General features: G+C 49.8%; 1 protein-coding gene across 1 annotated transcript in view; it reads left to right on the top strand.

Annotated features, from left to right (window-relative positions):
• ephb2b (eph receptor B2b) overlaps positions 1–18,670 on the top strand; it is a gene marked incomplete at its 3' end in the record, with an annotated part of 169,780 nt that overhangs the window by 97,390 nt on the left and 53,720 nt on the right. Inside the window, exon 4 of the mRNA XM_080846142.1 lies at positions 15,836–15,991. Within this exon, the coding sequence (XP_080702268.1) occupies positions 15,836–15,991 (156 nt within the window). The remainder of the gene's footprint in view (positions 1–15,835; positions 15,992–18,670) is intronic.

The raw sequence follows: 18,670 nt of genomic DNA, 5'->3' as shown, positions 1-18,670 counted from the left end.
ACAAGCTGTCGTCGGGTCCGAGGCATCGTCAGCAGCCTGGGCTCCGTACCGGCCTGCCTGTCTTGTGTGGGCCAGGTTGGCTCTGAAGGAATGCTGCAAGGTTGGCACTGCCTGGCATAACATTTGAAATGTTGGAAAAAAGCCTGGGTACTTCCCTTTCTGCCTGACTAAGAAGAAAGAGGTTCTTGGATAAACCTGCTCAGCTTGCGGTCAGGTGAGAGGAAGGTTGTGAGTGGTGAGTGTGTGTGTGTGTGTGTGTGAAAAAGAAATCATTCACAATGTGGTTGTCTTCCACGAGGATTCAAACCCTGATCAATGGCCGACAGCCTACCCGCCCCCGCCCCTGCCCACAGAGCAGACAGAAGAGAAGAGGAGAGGTGGAGTGAAGACAGGAACAATAGAGTGAACTGAGAGAAAACAGAGATGAGGAGAGGAAAGAGAGAGAGAGTTGATGAGGGTTTTGGGTCTGCGGCATCAGGCACGCTCACTGCTGCCGTGCATACGAGACTGTGTTTCCATTCAGCCAGCCTATGCCTTAGCTAGTCTGCTAGGGTTTTGTTTGTGAACGTGAACACAATATGTGTTTGTGTGTGTGTGTGCACATTTTGAACTAAAATGCTTCAGTGTATATATGTCCATATGTGCACATTGTGCACATCTGTGGATTCCAGTACCATGTGTTTCACCAGGTTTTTAATGACGGTCGCAGCCTGTGCGCTCTTCCCCTGCTCGGAGCCCCGACAGTAGTGCTGCGCTTTTAATACTGATGGTTATTATTGGCATTAAGGAGATTACATACATATGGTTCAGCCTATCAGCAATGGCTGACGTTTGCCAAATGTGTGTAAACACAACACTGCTTGCATTGTAAGCCCCGGCCTCTCGTCTCCCGCTCGTGCCAAGAATGAAACTGAGTTGTATTTTTTTGGGATGATATCCCGTCCGCCGAGGACGCTCGCACCACGCACGGCCGCGCTGCCTCCATCTGTGTGGTCCGAGCGGAGTGGGAAAAACACACACCTCCGAGCGCCCTTCCAGCTGGGAGCTGTTGTTTGTCGGGCTCGGAGGAACCATTGGCTGGAATTATGGACACTCCCTGAGTCGTGTCTCAGCACGCCACTCCGCCTTGTCTCGCCTATGTCGTTCTCTGCCAAAGGTTTTGCCAAATCAGCTGAAGCATTAACAGTCAACAACACGCAGTGCACAATGCTAATCAATGCTAATGAATGCTAACAGTGATTGTGTGTATGTGTTGTTGTTGTTGTTGTTGTTGTGGTGCTCATAGGTTTGTCGGGCTGAATGATGTAGTTTTCCTCCTGGGCCCTGATCCTTAGCTTGTTGTGGAGTGCTGGAGTGAGCAGAGGTGCTATTGTTCCCACAGGCGTGCCAGACAAATAAAGGAAGGGGAGAGAAGAGAAGAGGAGGGTCGGAGAGAGAGTGGTGGCGGGAGGGGGCCGCACAGAATGACAGACCAGCCATGTTTCCATGGTGATAGAACATTATGCGCCCCCCCTCCTCCACCTCCACCTCCACCTCCCCCTCCCCATCTCCACCTCTCTGCACCCCACCTCTGGGTCTTTAAAAAAAGCCTCTTTCTCTCTCTCCCTCTATCTCTCCTACTCTCTCTCTCTGTCTGTGTTTCGCCCTGCGCGAGTGTGAGGCCGTTTAATTTCCATGACCTCCAGGGTCTGCTTTTAACAGGCTCCATTGATCGGTACAAATGGAAGGAGGCGCACAGAGCCCCAGCCACTCCTGAAGGGGGGTTAAGGAGGCAGTCCTGGAAGGGAAGACATCGGGAGGAGCAAGACAAACACAGTGTTGCGGCTCACCCTCCAAAACAAATCATTGACATATTCAAAGGCAAATTAATTGATGTTCTCATTGAGGGTGGCACAACCTTGCTCTGGAGGGATTGAGTAGGGCATTAAATGGGTCCCCCCCCCTCCAGCAATGAGAAGGCACCATTACTCACCTCCTTGCTTTGCTTGCACACACACACACACACACACACACACACACACACACACACACACACACACTCTCTCTCTCTCTCACCCCAAATTAAACACAAGCACACACATACACGTGAGTACAGACAGAGAGAAAGACAGGCACACACACTCACTCACACACACACACACATACACACACACACACACACACACAAATCTATATCAGAACAATACAAAGCAGTCATTTGTGTGCAGGTGTGTCAGGCAGCTGGGGAAGCTGCCAAAAAGTGCTGTAAAATCTAATCAACACTTCTCTTTGTTTTTCTCTTAATCTCTTTCCCTTTACAAATGACTCCCTTCCCCTCCCATTCCTCCTCAGACTGCTTGTTTTTGCTTTGACACGCTACGGCACAAATCTCCTCATCATCCTTCCTAAGGTGAAACAGACCAAGGAGCCTAAGGGATGGAGGCATCTGAGCGCCACGGAGAGGAGCAGGGCCTGGGAAAAGCTCTAGGGCTTCTCCTGCTAGAGGAGAGGAGAAGAGAGAGAGAGAGAGAGAGAGAGAGATAGAGAGAGTGGAGGAGAAAAACGGGGAAAGAAAGGAAAGGAACGGAGAGGAGGGGAGAGGTGGAAGAAGGAGAGCAGAGCAGAGAGCATTCCTGAATGCTGTTAGTCCGTGAATGCAAACTCCATTAGCTTTCCACTGCAGTCCAAAAGGGCACCAACTATGCCAAAAGAATATATCAAACTGAAACGTTTATGATCTGCATCAGGTCCGGTTAACTCTTAATAGGCCAGCGCTAAAGATCCCAGCTGGGGCTCGCTCTTCTGTGAATGGAAGCTCTGCAAGGGGAATAAGAACGCAACAGTGCTTTACTTTTGCATATGGTCAAGAGGGCGGTCCGAGACAATGAATTATGACAGACAGTTTTGTGTGTATGACTCTGCGTGTGTTGGTTTGATGTACATCCATGCCTGGCCATTTGTCTTGTGTGTGTGTGTGTGTGTGTGTGTGTGTGTGTGTGTGTGTGTGTGTGTGTGTGTGTGTGTGTGTGTGTGTCTTTGTGTGTCTGTGTCTGTGTGTGTGTGTGTGTGTGTGTGTGTGTGTGTGTGTGTGTGTGTGTGTGTGTGTGTGTGTGTGTGTGTGTGTGTGTGTGTGTGTGTGTGTGTGTGTGTGTGTGTGTGTGTGTGTGTGTGTGTGTGTGTGTGTGTGTATGCATGTGCTTGCATAGTGTATTTTGGTTGGATGGGTGCAGCTGTTGCGTTCTCTCAATGGAAGATTGAATAGATAATGGCGGTCTGACTCCCTGTGGGTTCATTAAAGCCTTTCGGTCAGAGCTGATACCATCTCAAATAAATACACTCCAGGGATGGGGGCCAGGGGGCCGGGGCCCGCTGGATAAACTAATGAAAACGATACCCTGTGTAGCATGCTATTGCATACGGCTGCATTCTTACCCCCCCTTTTGTTTGATGTCTATCTCTGTGTGTGTGTGTGTTCGGGTTCTGTGTGTTTGTGTGTGTGTGCGTCTGTGTGTGTTAGACATGTGTGTGTGCATGTCACAGGGACAGTGACATGCATCCTCACCAGCTGCTCCCCCTTACACATCTTCCTGACGCGCACACACATATGCCCAAACTCACACCCACACACACACACACACACACACACACACACACACACACACACACACACAAACTGAGACACACACACAGCTTTCTCCTCGCATGGTCCTGCTGTCTTGTCTGACAGCGAACACACAATCCCCTTTATGATACCTGTCCATCACACTGTCTCCACCTAGGGGAGACCACTGTCCCTGCTTTCCTCCAGAGCAGGGACCCTTCTGGTGGGCTTTGTCCATTGAGACAGCGGCCCGTCAATTACCCGTCCTCAGCTGCCAGCGCTCACAATGACTCCACACTTACCCGCGGGTCTGGGCACCGCAGCTCTGAAGCCATTGTCCCCTAATGGGGCCAAAAATATATGCTGTTCCTTTTTTACTCGCAATTTGATTCAGATTGATTTTATACGAAGGTGCAAACGTGTGGGCTGGGAGTGGATTTGCGAGTCACGTGTCACCACAAGTTTGATCTACAGATAGCCTTTAATGTGATTTTAAGGGTTGTGTCTGTATGTGTGTGTTTGTGTGTGTGTGTGTGTGTGTGTGTGTGTGTGTGTGTGTGTGTGTTGTATTAGTCCACCCCCACCCTTCCCCCTGCTTTGCGGTGAAAGAGGATGGCTGGTTTTGTCCTACAGTTTGTCCTCTTTGCTGCTTTTCAATCTCACTCCAATCATACTGTTTCACAGACACCTTTACTTTAACAGAAAAGAGCCCTCCCTCTCCACCTCCCTCCTTCCCTCTCTACCTCCCTCCTTCCCTTGTTCCCTGCCTTCCTCCCTCGTTCCTCTACCTCCCTTGGCCCTCCCTTCATCCCCTGAAAGAGAGAGAAACAGAAAGAGAGAGAGAGAGAGAGGCTTTGACCAGAATACCAGATGCTTGCCGAACCAGGGAGGACCCTGCGTGGCAACGGCTCCTGTTGCCCTGGCAACTGCCCGTCCTTGAGAAAAGGGCACATTTGGAGTTTGGGGGCCAAGGCTCTGACAGGCGCCGTCAAAACTCATGAAACCACAGATGAGCACATTGATTCGACCTGGCCAGAAAACACATACAAATGCATACACAAATATTCACACACACACGTAAACACTCTTTCCCTCCTGTCCTTTCTTTCTTTCTCACTCTCTCTCTCTCTCTCTACACACACACACACACACACACGCACACAGACACACACACACACACACACACACACACACACACACACACACACACACACACACACACACACACACACACACACACACACACACACACACACACACACACACACACACACACACACACATACAAACTCAACCATCTCACAGGCAGCTAAACTTTCCTCCAGAGTGCCCTGTCATTTGTTCCCCCGTGCTAAGACATTAGCTGCCATTGAGGAAAAGCAGAGCGGATGAGCGCTCTCTGTGCTAATCCCTGTTTTTCCCAGGGTGGGGCCGCTTGTACCCCCCCTCCCCATCCCCAAGGGAACAGACAGAGAGAGGGAGAGTGGAGAGATGGGAGAGGTGGAGGGAAGGGGAAGGCGAGATCCCGTGTCCTTTTGTACGAGGCACAAAAGAGCCAGAGAGATCCTGACATGAGATCAGCCCCTGACTGACATTAGATCTCCTTCCTCTCTCTCCTCGCTGCCTCCTGAGTGAACCAGAGCAGGGGGGGGGAGAAGGCGGCCATCACAGAGAGTCTTTCTGAAAGAGCAAGGTTCCACTGGTTCCCCCACTGCAGATCGCTGTAGCACTCCAGACACAATAGCTGTGTCCGGTGTCGGTTTGCAGCGGTGGTTGTTCCTTCCTCTCTCTCCCTTTCTCTCTTTCTCTCTCTCTCCCTCTCTCTCACTCCCTCTATCTTTTTCTCTCTCTTTCTCTCTCTCTCTCTCTCTCTCTCACGGTGCTCTGTGTTAAGTGGAGCCGTGTCATATCAGTGTCAAGTGAAAGCTTTACGTAACCCGCCTCCTTCTCCCTACCCACAACTCCCCACCCTGAGGTCATGACTTTTGGAAAGTGAGAGGGGACGTACCCCACACCACCACCTCCACCACCTCCTCCGCAGAGCAGGTTCACCTGGGCGAGTGTGTTTAACAGCCTGAGACAATGGCTGCCTTTTTTTCCCTGCTCATCGCTCGCTCTCTCTTTATCTATTCTCTCCCTTATCCTCCACTTTCCTCTCTTCCCTGGTACGAGGGGGGGGTGTCATAAGAGACGTCCCGTGGGAGATGACTGCCAGACAGAGCTTGCACAGGTTCATCGAGGCCGTTTTCATCTGTGACTGCTGGGCAACCCAGTTTGATTGACAGGCCCGGTCTCTGTAAGGGCACGTGCTCTGGGTTTGTGTCCGTACCCATTGCCATCTGCTGCCTCGAGGTGATAAGGGACAAGTGCTGGGACATTTGGGGGCCTCTTTCCAATACTATTCACTGGCCCCGGGGTCCCCTAGAGGGGCCATCCGTCAAGTGAACCACCTGTGCAAAAAAAAAAAAAACATTTTAGCGGGGAGGCGTACTCACGGACGCCTGTAAAAAAAAATCAGCCGTCGCAGTTCATTTGGTGAGACTTGGAAAGTGGGCAGTGTTTCTGTCGTGAAAATTCCACACATTATAGCCGCTCTCTCTGAATCAGAGTCCAATAACCCGAACTCTTTCATCTCTTTTCTTCGCTGTGCTGTAAGTCATTGACACATGGTGCTTACGACACATGGCTCAGACGCAGTTCTGAGCTCTGCGGTCTCAGTTTTTGTCTCATTAGCCGGGATTAGCACTTCATACTGTATTTATGGGGCTGAATCATTATAAGAGCGCTCACTCTCCGCACACTTACCAAAATCGTTCTGGGGAATGAGGCTTTATTTGTGAATGTATATGTGTGTCGTGTGTGTGTGTGTGTGTGTGTGTGTGTGTGTGTGTGTGTGTGTGTCTGTGTATGTGTTTTTCAGGTTTACATTCACAGGCCAACTCAAAGGCACTGTATGACAGGGTGTGATTGTGCATGACTGTGTGATTGTATTCACTGGCTTCACCGCGTTGTCATCACATACGACACATAAGATGCTGAATGTATGCGGCTAATGAACTGGGGTTGGTTTGCACGTAAAAGTTTTAACATGAGCGTATTAGGAAATGCCAGGTATCGGAGAATGGCGGTACCTCTCTGGCTTTGGCTTGGGTGACAGCCTTGGGCAAGGAACCCCTGGCTGATGTCCATGCACACAGTGCTCGGGTTGGCTTGTGTCGTGTCATAGTAGTGGAACATATTTGTCCAAACTCACCACATTCTGCTGTTTGCCCTTGTGCCCACTGAGTCTCCTTCTTCTGGTGTTGGCTACGGGAACAGGAGACTGGAGGTCACACACACACACACGTAGGCACACACACACATACACTCCCACACATACACACACATTGTTTCATTGTGCTCTCTCTGCTGTTTTGAACTGTAAGAAGGGTGACCCAAACCCACACACACACACACACACACACTCACACACACACTCACACACACACACACACACTCACACACACACACACACACACACACACACACACACACACACACACACACACACACACACACACACACACACACACACACACACACACACACACACACACACACAGGCACATGCACTCTCACAGTTGCTCTGAGATCCTGGACGTTTCACACCTTGGCCATCTGAGGAGGCAGACACAGGAAGCCAGGCTTTGGGACCCGGCCAGGAATGGTTCCCCCACAGGAACTGTGTGTAGAGGTTAGAGAAGAGGAGGTGAGTGGAAAGGGAGGGAGGAGAGGAGGGGAAAAGGGAGGAAAGGAGGAAAGAGAGAAAAAAGGAGAGGAGAGGAGGAAGTCAGAGAGGATAGGAGCAGCCAGAGGATGAGAGGAGACTAGAGAAGAGGGGAGAGTGGGTGGGGGCCGTGTGTATGTCTGTGTGTGTCTGTGTGTGTGTGTGTGTGTGTGTGTGTGTGGGTGGGTGGGGGGGATGGGGTGGGGGGTGTAGTGGTCTGTGGGGGTCACTCCACTTCACTCCAGCACCAACTCCAGCAGTTCAGAGGCACCCCAGGTGCCACACACTTTTCTCAGTAATCTCTCTCTCTTTCTGTCTCTACACGCCACACACTCACATTTCCACACCCACACACACACAACAACTGACAACTGGAAAGGAGGCTAAGCTAACATGTATGTCACTACACACCTACACACACATGCACACACACACGCACACGCACACACACACACACACACACACACACACACACACACACACACACACACACACACATACATACACACACACAAACAAACAAACACACACACACACAAATACACATACACCCACACACACACACACACACACACACACACACACACACACACACACACACACACTCACACACACATATACATATACATATACATTCAGTGTTCATTCTTACCACTCTTATTATCTGTCTGCATATGTCTGTCTTTTCTTGTTCTCCTCAAGAATATATGCCTGCGTACACATAAACACACATAATTATTTATACCTATACACACACACTGCCTGCGTACACATACACACATATACTTATTCAAACCTCTACACACACACACTGCCTGTGCACACATACACACTCATACTTATTCATACACATACACACACACCGCCCATTCTGCTCTTTCACCCTGACCCACTTCTGCACAATTAAACTCTAGCTCTCTCTCTCTCTCTCTCTCTCTCTCTCTCTCTCTCTCTCATTACCTCTCTCTTCCTCCCTGCTCTCTGGCTCTTTTGCCTTCCCTTCGCCTCCTTTACCTGACTGATGAATAATTCCTGCTGTACGGTCCTCCTCCTCCTCCTCTCCTCCCGCTCCATGCCTGGCCTCCTGGCCCGCTGTGCTCCCAGTGCGGCTAGCAGAGGCCCAGGCCCGGGCGGCTCGTTAGCGGGGGCCCTCAGGCCCTGACACCCCCACCTCTGCCAGCTGCCACCCTGGGCCAAGTCCACCCACCCCCCCACACACACATACACACACACACACCCACCCTCCCAAAAGCATCTTCCTCAGTCTTTCACATAGTTGTGAGTCATTCCCACAATGCCGCGGTGCATGCTGTGTCCAGCAGCTTTCTTTAGCCTGGATGAGTCAGCCGCCCGTCTCCCTGGCCGCTCGAGGTGTGGGTGACTTTTAGCAGGTCAGTGATAAGACAGTACCTCTCTCTCTCAAACACACCGTAACCTTTACACACACACACACACACAAGCATCCACACGCAGGTCAGGCCCCTGATCTGGCTCCGCGGGCCCCCAGTCTGCCCAGTGAGGCCCTGTGGAGGCCGCTGCATTCATTTCCATCAGACAAGGGGCACCTAGAGCGGAGACTGAATTAATCATTTGTGCCAGTGTGTGGGGTGAGCCTAATGCCAGTCGTCTTAATTGCTTTCACACTGTTCTGATTGAATTAGCTGAGCGAGGCCCAGGACCTAATTGAATTCCCGAGCCCAGTGTTGCTTTGCCAAAAAAGACTCCTCTTTTTTCCTCGTTCTCTTTTTTTATCTTATTCTCTCTCTCTCTCTCTCTCTCTCTCTCTCTCTCTCTCTCTCTCTCTCTCTCTCTCTCTCTCTCTCTTTATAATTTTTTCTATCATTCTCTCTTTCTCTCACACCCACCTCTCTCTCTTCCCCATCTGTCTCTCTTAACATAACCCAATGGAACTAAACCACTGGGATGAATGGGCTGACTACAGATCACTTAGCCTTATCAGTTGCCCCTCTGCCTTCAGATAACTCCTGCCTGAGTGACAGCTCCACTCCGGCTGCTGCTGCTGCTGCTGCTGCTGATGCTGCTGCTGCTGATGCTATTCCCAGCCTGATTATGGGGCTGATCCCATTTAAATGCATCCTATCATTCATTCAGCTCAGCCACAGTGCTGGCCAGGCCAGGGGCCAGCATGTTTTCATTGTGCTCTCTCTGCTGTTTTGAACTGTAAGAAGGGTGACCCAAAGGACCTTTGCCCTCTCTCTCTTTTTTTTTTCTCTCTCTCTCTCTCTCTCTCTCTCTCTCTCTCTCTCTCTCTCTCTCTCTCTCTCTCTTTCATCTGTGCAGCAAATCCCTGTGACTGCCTGTTTTCAGTGTTTCAGCATTTTTTTCTTTTCTGCCACACTGACAAAACCATGCATCTCTGAATCACTTTTTTATCTAGCCCTCTCTTTCATACATAGACATACACACACACACACACACACACACACACACACACACACACACACACACACACACACACACACACACACACACACACACACACACACACAGACTCTCTCGAATACAGCTTTTCTCCTCTGTTTCACACCCCACACACAGCCTCACACATTCTCTCTTTCTCTTTGCCATGCACACAGCATACACCCATACACCCAGACACACACACACACACGCACACACACACACACCTTTCTGCTCCTTGTCTTTATTTAATGTAGCTTTCATGAGATGCAGCCGTGTGAGTGTGGCTTTGCAGGGCCTGAATGGGCGGGGGTGGGGGGGCAGGGGAGGGAGGGAGCCCCACCACCACACACACCCTTCATCCCCACACACAAAGGGGCCATTTTGTCAGGTTGGGAGACTGGGAGGTGTGTGTGTGTGTGTCTGTGTGTGTCTGTGTGTGTGTGTGTGTGTGTGTGTGTGTGTGTGTGTCTTATGTGTGCCTGTGTGTGTGTGATTTGTTAATGTTCAGATGGGGTGTTTTGTGTATGTCTGGATGCATGTGCATGAGTTGTGTAATGAATATGTGTGCTGACTAGATTCCACTTGCTGCGTGTTTGTTTGTTTCTATGATTGTGTGTGTGACTTTGTGTACCTATGTTTGTGTGTGTATGTGACTGTGTGTGAGAGTGTGTGTGTGAGGCCAGACCATGGGTTTCCCCCTCAATAGAGTCGCCTGCAGTGGGATTAACTGCTAGTGTTCTGCTAGCCCCTGACTGCTGCCTGTGAATGGTGCTGCACAATGACACGGCGGCCATGATGGGAACGTCAAACACTCCCTCTGCTTCCCACTGCCACCACTGCCACCTCCACTGTCCCCGCCCGAGTCCACCACTGCCACCTCCACTGTCCCCGCCCGAGTCCACCACTGCCACCTCCACTGTCCCCGCCCGAGTCCACCACTGCCACCTCCACTGTCCCCGCCCGAGTCCACCACTGCCACCTCCACTGTCCCCGCCCGAGTCCACCACTGCCACCTCCACTGTCCCCGCCCGAGTCCCAGCTCCCAGCTCCATCTCCCAGCATTCCTGAAGCAGGCCCTGGCCATATCCTCACCCCTGCCCTCGCCACCAGCACCCTCATGCCACTGAAAAACAAGCGGAGCTCTTGTAAATCACTTCCTCCACCTCCTCCAGATGAAATGCTCTGGGGGTCTCAAAAAAAAAGAAGAAAAAAAACGGCGGCTTTGAGCTAAATTACCTGTCATAAAAACCACCAGGCCCGTGTTCTGGCTCCCGCGCAGCGCTGTTACACAAAAGCCACTTTAATGCACTCGGCCCACCGACTCTCCCAAATACGCTCCTGTGCGCTTTCTGCCGTGGCAGCCGTTATTAAAGGTCGTAAACACAAAGCTGGAGGAGGTGAGTGGGTGTGTGGAGGGTTGGGGGGGTGGGGGTGGGGGTGGGGGTGGGGGTCGGTACTTGAGGGAGAGCCAGACAGCCAGCCAGCCGGTTCAGCCAGACTCCTCCAGCAACAGCAGCACAGCAGTAGCACACACAAGAGAGAGGTGACAGCCAGAGCTTTTTCCACCCTTTCTCTCTTTTCTCTCTCTCTCTCTCTCTCTTTTTTCATTTTTTTTACGTGTGCCTGGAATTACTTTGAGGTGATCTGGACCCCTTTGACACAGCTGGCTCTAAATTGGAGCTAAAGTGTTTATAAATTCCATTAGAACGTTTTCTGCGCGCCTTTACTCCTAGCGAGAATTTCGTCGCGTCTGTCAGGAGCTGAGGGATCTGCTTGCTCATAAAGTCTGCTTATTTGTTTAAAGACATGAATAGAAATGGTGGAAATGTATTTACAAAAAAAAGAAGAAAAACAAAATCAGAACCATGTCATGAATATTCCCACTTGTATTTACCTCAAATGGCCTTAGGGGTGTCTGAAGTTTTTACAAAGCGTCACCGCAGAGCTAGGTGGTTGTTGTTGTGACTGTGTAGTGAAATAGGGAGAATGGGGGAGGAAGAGAGGAGGAGCAGGAGAGATAAAGAGAGAGAGAGAGAGGGGCAGAAGAAGAAGTGAGAGTGTGATCAAACAGCTCGAAGGTAACCATCTGGATGTGTGTGGAAATCAAAGCACTCATCTGCTTTTTAATCAATTCTCAGCTTTTGCCCAGACAACATCTGATAGCAGCTAGCTCACCTAGCGCTACTTTTGGAGTTGGTATCTCTTTGTGTCTCTCGGCCTCCTTTCATCGCTCTATCTGTCTCCAGCTTGCTTTGGCCTCCGTCTTCAACCCAGATGCCATGTTTGGGTACAGTGCTGTGCTGCTTGACAGTGTTCCCACATGCTGCTCCAGAGGGGCCATCTGGAAGCGAGACCATGGGAGAAGTGCAAGGTCACAGCCCACCGCCAGCCCACCCCAGCATCCCATGTGTGTGTGTGTGTGTGCGTTTGTGAGGCCTCAAGCTCCCCGAAATGTTTATTTTCTCTCTCCAGTCCCTCTGATTGCGTCGCGTTCAGCTTTTCAACATGCTGCCATTTAAAGTGTGGCAGTGGCCTGGTTGATAGGAGTGAATTTGACACACAGCTATGAACACACACAAGGTCTGCAAAGACTTCTGTCTGTCTCTCTCTCTCAATCTCTCTTTCTCTGTGTCTGTGCGTCTCTCTCTTTATCTCTCTCTCTATCTCTCACTCTCCCTCTCGCTCTCTCTCTCTCTCTGACTCATTCCCTGTCACGCCCTTTCTCTTTGACCTCTTCATGCTCCCTCCTTCGTTCATTTAAATTTCCACTCGGAGCTCGCCCTGAGCTCATGGCTCCCCTGTTCCGTCCTGCAGTGTTGCCGGTACGTGCCGAAATCCGGCTAACTCCACCGTCAGCTGCGACACGGCAGCCAGCGCTTGCGCTTCGTATTTCACTTGACACACCACTCCTTTCGCCATAAATCATACGAGAAGAAAAACATGTCAGGCCTAATATCGTCTGAAGGTCTCTATCCACTCTCCGGGCACCGATTTTCTCTTTTTCTTTTTCCTTGATGAAATCTCCCTTTTTTTAGTGTAAAAGCCATTTCCTATCTCCGCTGTTTATTACTGTCGACTCATCCGGATCCAGGTCTCTGGGTGAATATTTGGCCATGCATATGTGTGTGTGTGTGTGTGTGTGTGTGTGTGTGTGTGTGTGTGTGTAACGGAAAGCCGGACCTCCAGTTCCTGTCCTTTCTGGAGCGTTTGGACTGAAGGGTGTAGCTAGGGTGGTAAAGGTGAGAAGAGGGAGAGAGAGAGAAAGAGAGATGGAGAAAGAGGTTGAGAGAGAGAGAGAGAGAGTGTGTATATATGTGTGTGTTGAGTGGTCTGGGTGTGAGTGTGATTGAAAGAGGGGGAGAGTTGGCCCTGTCCCTAGTGAGATCTATGCACATATGCTTGTGTGTGCATAAGTCTGTGTGTGTGTGTGTGTGTTGCATGTACGATTGTGTAAAGTGTGAGTGCATCAGTATGTGTGTGTTTGTGTGTGTGTGTGTGTGTGTGTGTGTGTGTGTGTGTGGACATCCATCTGTGTGTTGTGTGCTCTGAGTACGAGGGGCCTGTCAGACAGAGATGGGCTCTCTCCCCAGTCTGTGCTGCTGAGGGGCCCCCTGCCAGAGAGCTGCCCGCTCCGGATCACTTACCCTCCACAGAGAGACACAGCGTCAGCCTCAGCCACAGCCACAGCCACAGACACAGCCTCAGCCACAGCCACAGCCACAGCCACAGACACAGACACAACCACAGACACAACTAGAGAGAATGTGTGCTGAGTATATTTTGGAAAGCTCACGCATCTTTGTGTGTGTGTGTGTGTGACTGCAGAGTGTTGACGCGAAACGGAGAGAGAGACGATGTGAGGCAGGTGAGAGGAAGTGGCGGGATGAGGGGAGAGGTGTCGGATGCGGAGGGCTGAAATAACAACCTCTCTCTCTCTCTCTGTTCCCCTCGCTTTTTTCTGTCTCTCACACTCTTTCTCTCTCTTTCTCTCCGTTACCACTGGGTACCCGTTGACCTCTCACCTCTCTAATTGGGCTGGAAGAATGTGATCCGACTGTGCAGGGATTGTTTTTACTGCTCTGTCGGCTGCGATGAACCCTGACCAGCTCCTCTGCTGCTCTCTCTCTCTCTCTCTCTCTCTCTCTCTCTCTCTCTCTCTCTCTCTCTCTCTCTCTCTTCCTCTCTCTCTTGTCTTCCTCTCTCTCTCAATAAACCTGCTAGACAGATGTTTTCCTTGGCTTGTGGTCCCCACTAAAGCCCTATGTGATGATGATGATGATGATGGCCAGGTCTGAGTCCGTGCTGTTCTACATCCCCCTCAGTATAGAAGATGGTGAATGGATGGGGTGAACACCCTAAAGAGGACTGAAAGAGGCCATAAGTGCTGTAACCCTGAGAGAGGTGTGGAAGACAGGATGAGTGTCATGAAGGAGGGTAGATCAGCCTCCCCCCCATGCAGTGATTAAGAGGGATCACGGGGCGGCGAGCGCAGGCTGCAGTGGGAGAGGGGTGTGGAAGGGAAAGTTCTGGAAGACTGATGAGGTGTCTGGCTTGAGATGGGAAAGCACATGGCCTCTTTAAGGGTATAGACTTTCTCTCACTCCCTCTCTCTTTTTCTCTTTCGTTCTGTCTTTTTCTCTCCCTCACACCCACACATTCACACACACAAAAGAACAAATGCAGACACAGAACACACACACACACACACACACACACACACACACACACACACACACACACACACACACACACACACACACACACACAAACGCTCACGTCCCCCCCTCAAAGTCACAAAAATACACATACACGCGTGCATGCTCACACACACACACACACACACATACACTTTTCATCTCTCTCTCTCTCTCTCTCTCTCTCTCTCAGTAATAAAAATAGTGAAACCTATTTTAACCTATAAAAAAGGAGACCTATTTTCAAATAGAAACGGGCCAGAAAAGTGCCATTCCCTTGGGCAAGGCTGATGTGTTTGTGTGTTTGTATATTTTTTCCATTTGTTTATTTGGTTGTTTGTTTGTTTTGGGAGGAGGGGATGTTGCCATGCTAACAAATGCACTTCGCTCACCCCATTTGTATGCACATATGAGCCTGCTCTTGTGAATTTTTCATGGCTGTGGTTGAGGTTTACTTCAAAACACACAGGAGGGACTATACTGTGGTGGTCCTCTACTCCCATGCAGATGTCAGGAGAAAGAAAGAAAGAAATGCAGAAAAAAAGAATGGAAAAAATACATGATTGGTTTGGCTCCAGCTGCTAAGCATCATTTGGCCTTGAGCAGCTATGCACCCTGGGATAGGATCTAGGGACAAGGCGAGATGGAGGGTATCTGAGGTGATGTGCAAAGCATTTTGGGAAGCCTCCTCGCTGCACTGTGAATAGTAGCATTTGGAGGGGCCACTGTGGCAGACATAACGCCCGTAGGCTGTGTATGTGTGTGTGTCATTCACACCTCCATCTCTCTCTCTCTCTTTCTGTCTGTTATCATTTTGTTTCCCTGAAGTTTCCCACTGCTTCTGTCTTTATCTGTCTGTCTCTCCCTGTCTAATGCAACTTCCCTTCTAATGCCCATCTCCCTCTTCTCTTTCCTCTTCTATCTTCTTCTTCAGTTGTTTCCCCCGTCTTACCTCTTCTCCCCATCTCCCTATCCTCTCCTGTGGCCACCCCACATCCCAGAGCAAATCATAGGCAGCGTCTGGCTGTAAACATGGCCAAAGGGACCTGGCTGTGTCAATAATGCAGGACAGACATGCGGAGCGGCGAGTGTTTCATCCCATATCTGCCAGCTGTCCCCCATGACAGAACGCTTGTGATGTGTGCTTCAGCTCTGCTTCTGCTCTTCCACTGATGTATTTTGCATGCTGCCGCTGACCCACTGAAGTGTGTGTGTGTGTGTGTGTTTGTGTGTGTCTATACCGGATGCATACAAAATTGAAGACGATTGCATCAGTCGGTGTGTTTAGAAATGCTGACTTTTTCTCTCTCTTTGTTTTTCTCTCTCTCTCTCTTTCTTCTTCTTTTTCTCTCCTCCTTTTGCTCTTGGCAGCGTGTCAGACGGGCTCCTTCAAGCCATCCCAGGGTGATGAGTCGTGCATCCAGTGTCCAATCAACAGCCGCACCACCAGCGAGGGCGCCATCAACTGCGTGTGTCGCAATGGCTACTACCGTGCAGACTCCGACCCCCTGCAGATGCCCTGCACCAGTGAGTCATCTGGCATACATGCATACATTCATGCATACTAACACACACACATTCATACTTACATAAGTGAGTCATCTGGCATACATGCATACATTCATGCATACTAACACACACACATTCATACTTACATACATTCATGCATACTAACACACACACATTCATACTTACATACATACGTACATACAGACACAAACACATACATACATAAATACATACATTCATACATACATTCATACATAAATATATACACGCATATACATACGTACATGCAAACAAATGCTATGCCTGATTGAAAAGTCATTCATGTTCACACACACCCACACAAACACACTCACACCCACTCATACACACAAACACATCCACTCCCACTTCCACACCCACACAAACATGCCTGCCCCCCTGACACAGCCCCTCATTATGGAGTGTTCCACATGCCCCAAAATGCCCCCATCAGCATTTCCCCTTCATCCAGCCTCAGGCAGGGGGCCAGGGGCAGAGGGGGCCAGGGGCAGAGGGGTTTAGGGGCGCGGGGGGCCACACTGCCAGAGAGCAAGGAAAACAACAGAACCACAGAAAAGAGAACGGAAAGGAATGAATAAGAGCTAGAGAGTTCCCCATACAATTGTGTTCTTATTCACCCCTAATGTCAGAGAGAGAGAGAGAGAGAGAGAGAGAGAGAGAGAGAGCGAGAGAGAGAGAAAGTGTAAGAGGGAACAGAAGAATGGGGAGATGAAAAGACTTGGGGAGGAAATGAGAGAGGGATTGCGACCAAAAGGAGAGGTGGGAGTGGGAGTTTGCGGTTTTTGATGAGGTGACACTTGTGGAGGGAGGGGATTATTTGAGAGCCTCTGACAAAAACCCATTTGCATAAGCCTGGCATAGGGAGGGGGGCGGGTGGGGGGGGGTGTCGCTACTGTGGAAGGGGTAGTGCTTGTGTTCACCACCACCAGCAGCAACACCAGCAGGGCCTGAGCTCCACCAGGAACCCCAGTGGGCGTCCGCTTGATTAAAGGGTGAGAGGTGGAACATCTAAACCCCAGCGGGCCCAACACTGGCCCGGTCCCACTGACATCTCCTCATTGCTCTCCATAGCACACAGACAGCTCTGCATGAGCGTTAGAGGGAGGGAGGGAGGGAGGGAGGGAGAGAGAGAGAGAGAGAGAGAGAGAGAGAGAGAGAAGCAAAGAGTGAGTGATTGAGGTAAAGACGGAGTGAGAAAGAGAGAGCAAGCAAGAGAGAACCCACCCCAAATGGCTCTTTCGCTCCAGGACTAGGATGTCTCTTAATGGGAATGCAATTAAACAGGACCCAGTGAATGGGGTGATCAGGAAGAGTTTATTTTCTGTCCTTTCTTATTTCTTCCTCTCTCCCCTCCCTCCCTCCCTCCCTCCCTCCCTCTCTCCCTCTTCTCCTGGTGCTGTGGGCGGAGGGTAACTCCTTGATTATCTCATTAGGACTCCAGAGGGCCTTCTTGTGTAATTAGGAACACATGTCTGTGGAAGATAAACACATTTTCTCTCTTTTTGCTCTCTCTCTCTCTCTCTCTCTCACTCTCGCTGTGTTTGTGCGGCCGCGGCTGCCAGTCAGCTGGATGTCTCATGGGCCCGCTCCACTCCACTCCAATCCGCTTCACTCCAACCCACTCCGCTCTGCTTCGCGCTGCATGCTAACTTTCTCTGTCTGCAAACAACTTCTCCCAGAAAGCAGTGCCTGTCTATAGAGCATCAGCAGCGAGGATAGTGAGGATAAACCTACAGAGCAGAGGATTTGAATGTTTTTTCTGCTTCATGCTTCTAATCAGAGTGAATATTCATTGAATATATATAGTATATGTGAGCAACATTATACTATATACTAATATAATACATCCTCCGTGATACCGAATCCTCCGTGGTACAGAATCCTCCGTGTAACGATTCCTCCGTATAACGAATTCTTATATAACCATGTCTTAAACATGTCATTGAACATGACAGTGATGTAACTGTGTCCTGTCACCGTTGAAGGTAATTGTCATGAGAGCTCTTTTAGTGTGTATTGTTTTGACAGCTTATTTGCATAGGACATAGACTCAGAAGCGTAGACTATGCTATCTAACATCATGAGACCTGTCATGACAATAAACTATTATGGTAACTTGATGCTATTACATCAGCTGTAATGATACTGGAATTTGTAAAACAAACAAACCAATGATTTGCTTATTTTGATGCCTTACAACAGAATATGTCTGTGATGATATGTTAATGATAGGATATGGTACACATTCTCTAATGTTTTGATGTTTTGTGATTGTGTTTTCATGATTGTTATATACAGGTCTGTCTCTAAAAAGACATTTTTGATCTTTACAGACAAAACCTGGTAAAAGTGAATTGGCAGTGTCGTGACAAAATGTGTACTAGTAAAGGGTTGGTTGTATGTTTGTTTGTCGTGGTTGAATCATCCGTATGTTTCTCACACTCTCCCCCTGCCTCCAGCTATCCCGTTGGTGCGTGAGAGAGAGGAAGAGAGAGAGAGAGAGAGAGAGAGAGAGAGAGAGAGGGCCAAGCAGAGAGAAATGTGGTGAGAAGATGAGTTAGAAAAAAAGAGAGAGAAAGAGTAGAGAGAGAGAGAGAGAGGGTCAGAGTGAAACAGGACCCAGTGAATGGGGGATATCAGGAAGAGTTTTGTCTTTTC

Source organism: Sprattus sprattus (assembly GCF_963457725.1).
Source record: "Sprattus sprattus genome assembly, chromosome: 10".
In the NCBI taxonomy this organism is placed as follows: domain Eukaryota; kingdom Metazoa; phylum Chordata; class Actinopteri; order Clupeiformes; family Clupeidae; genus Sprattus; species Sprattus sprattus.
This window is presented reverse-complemented; position numbering and strand designations above follow the sequence as displayed.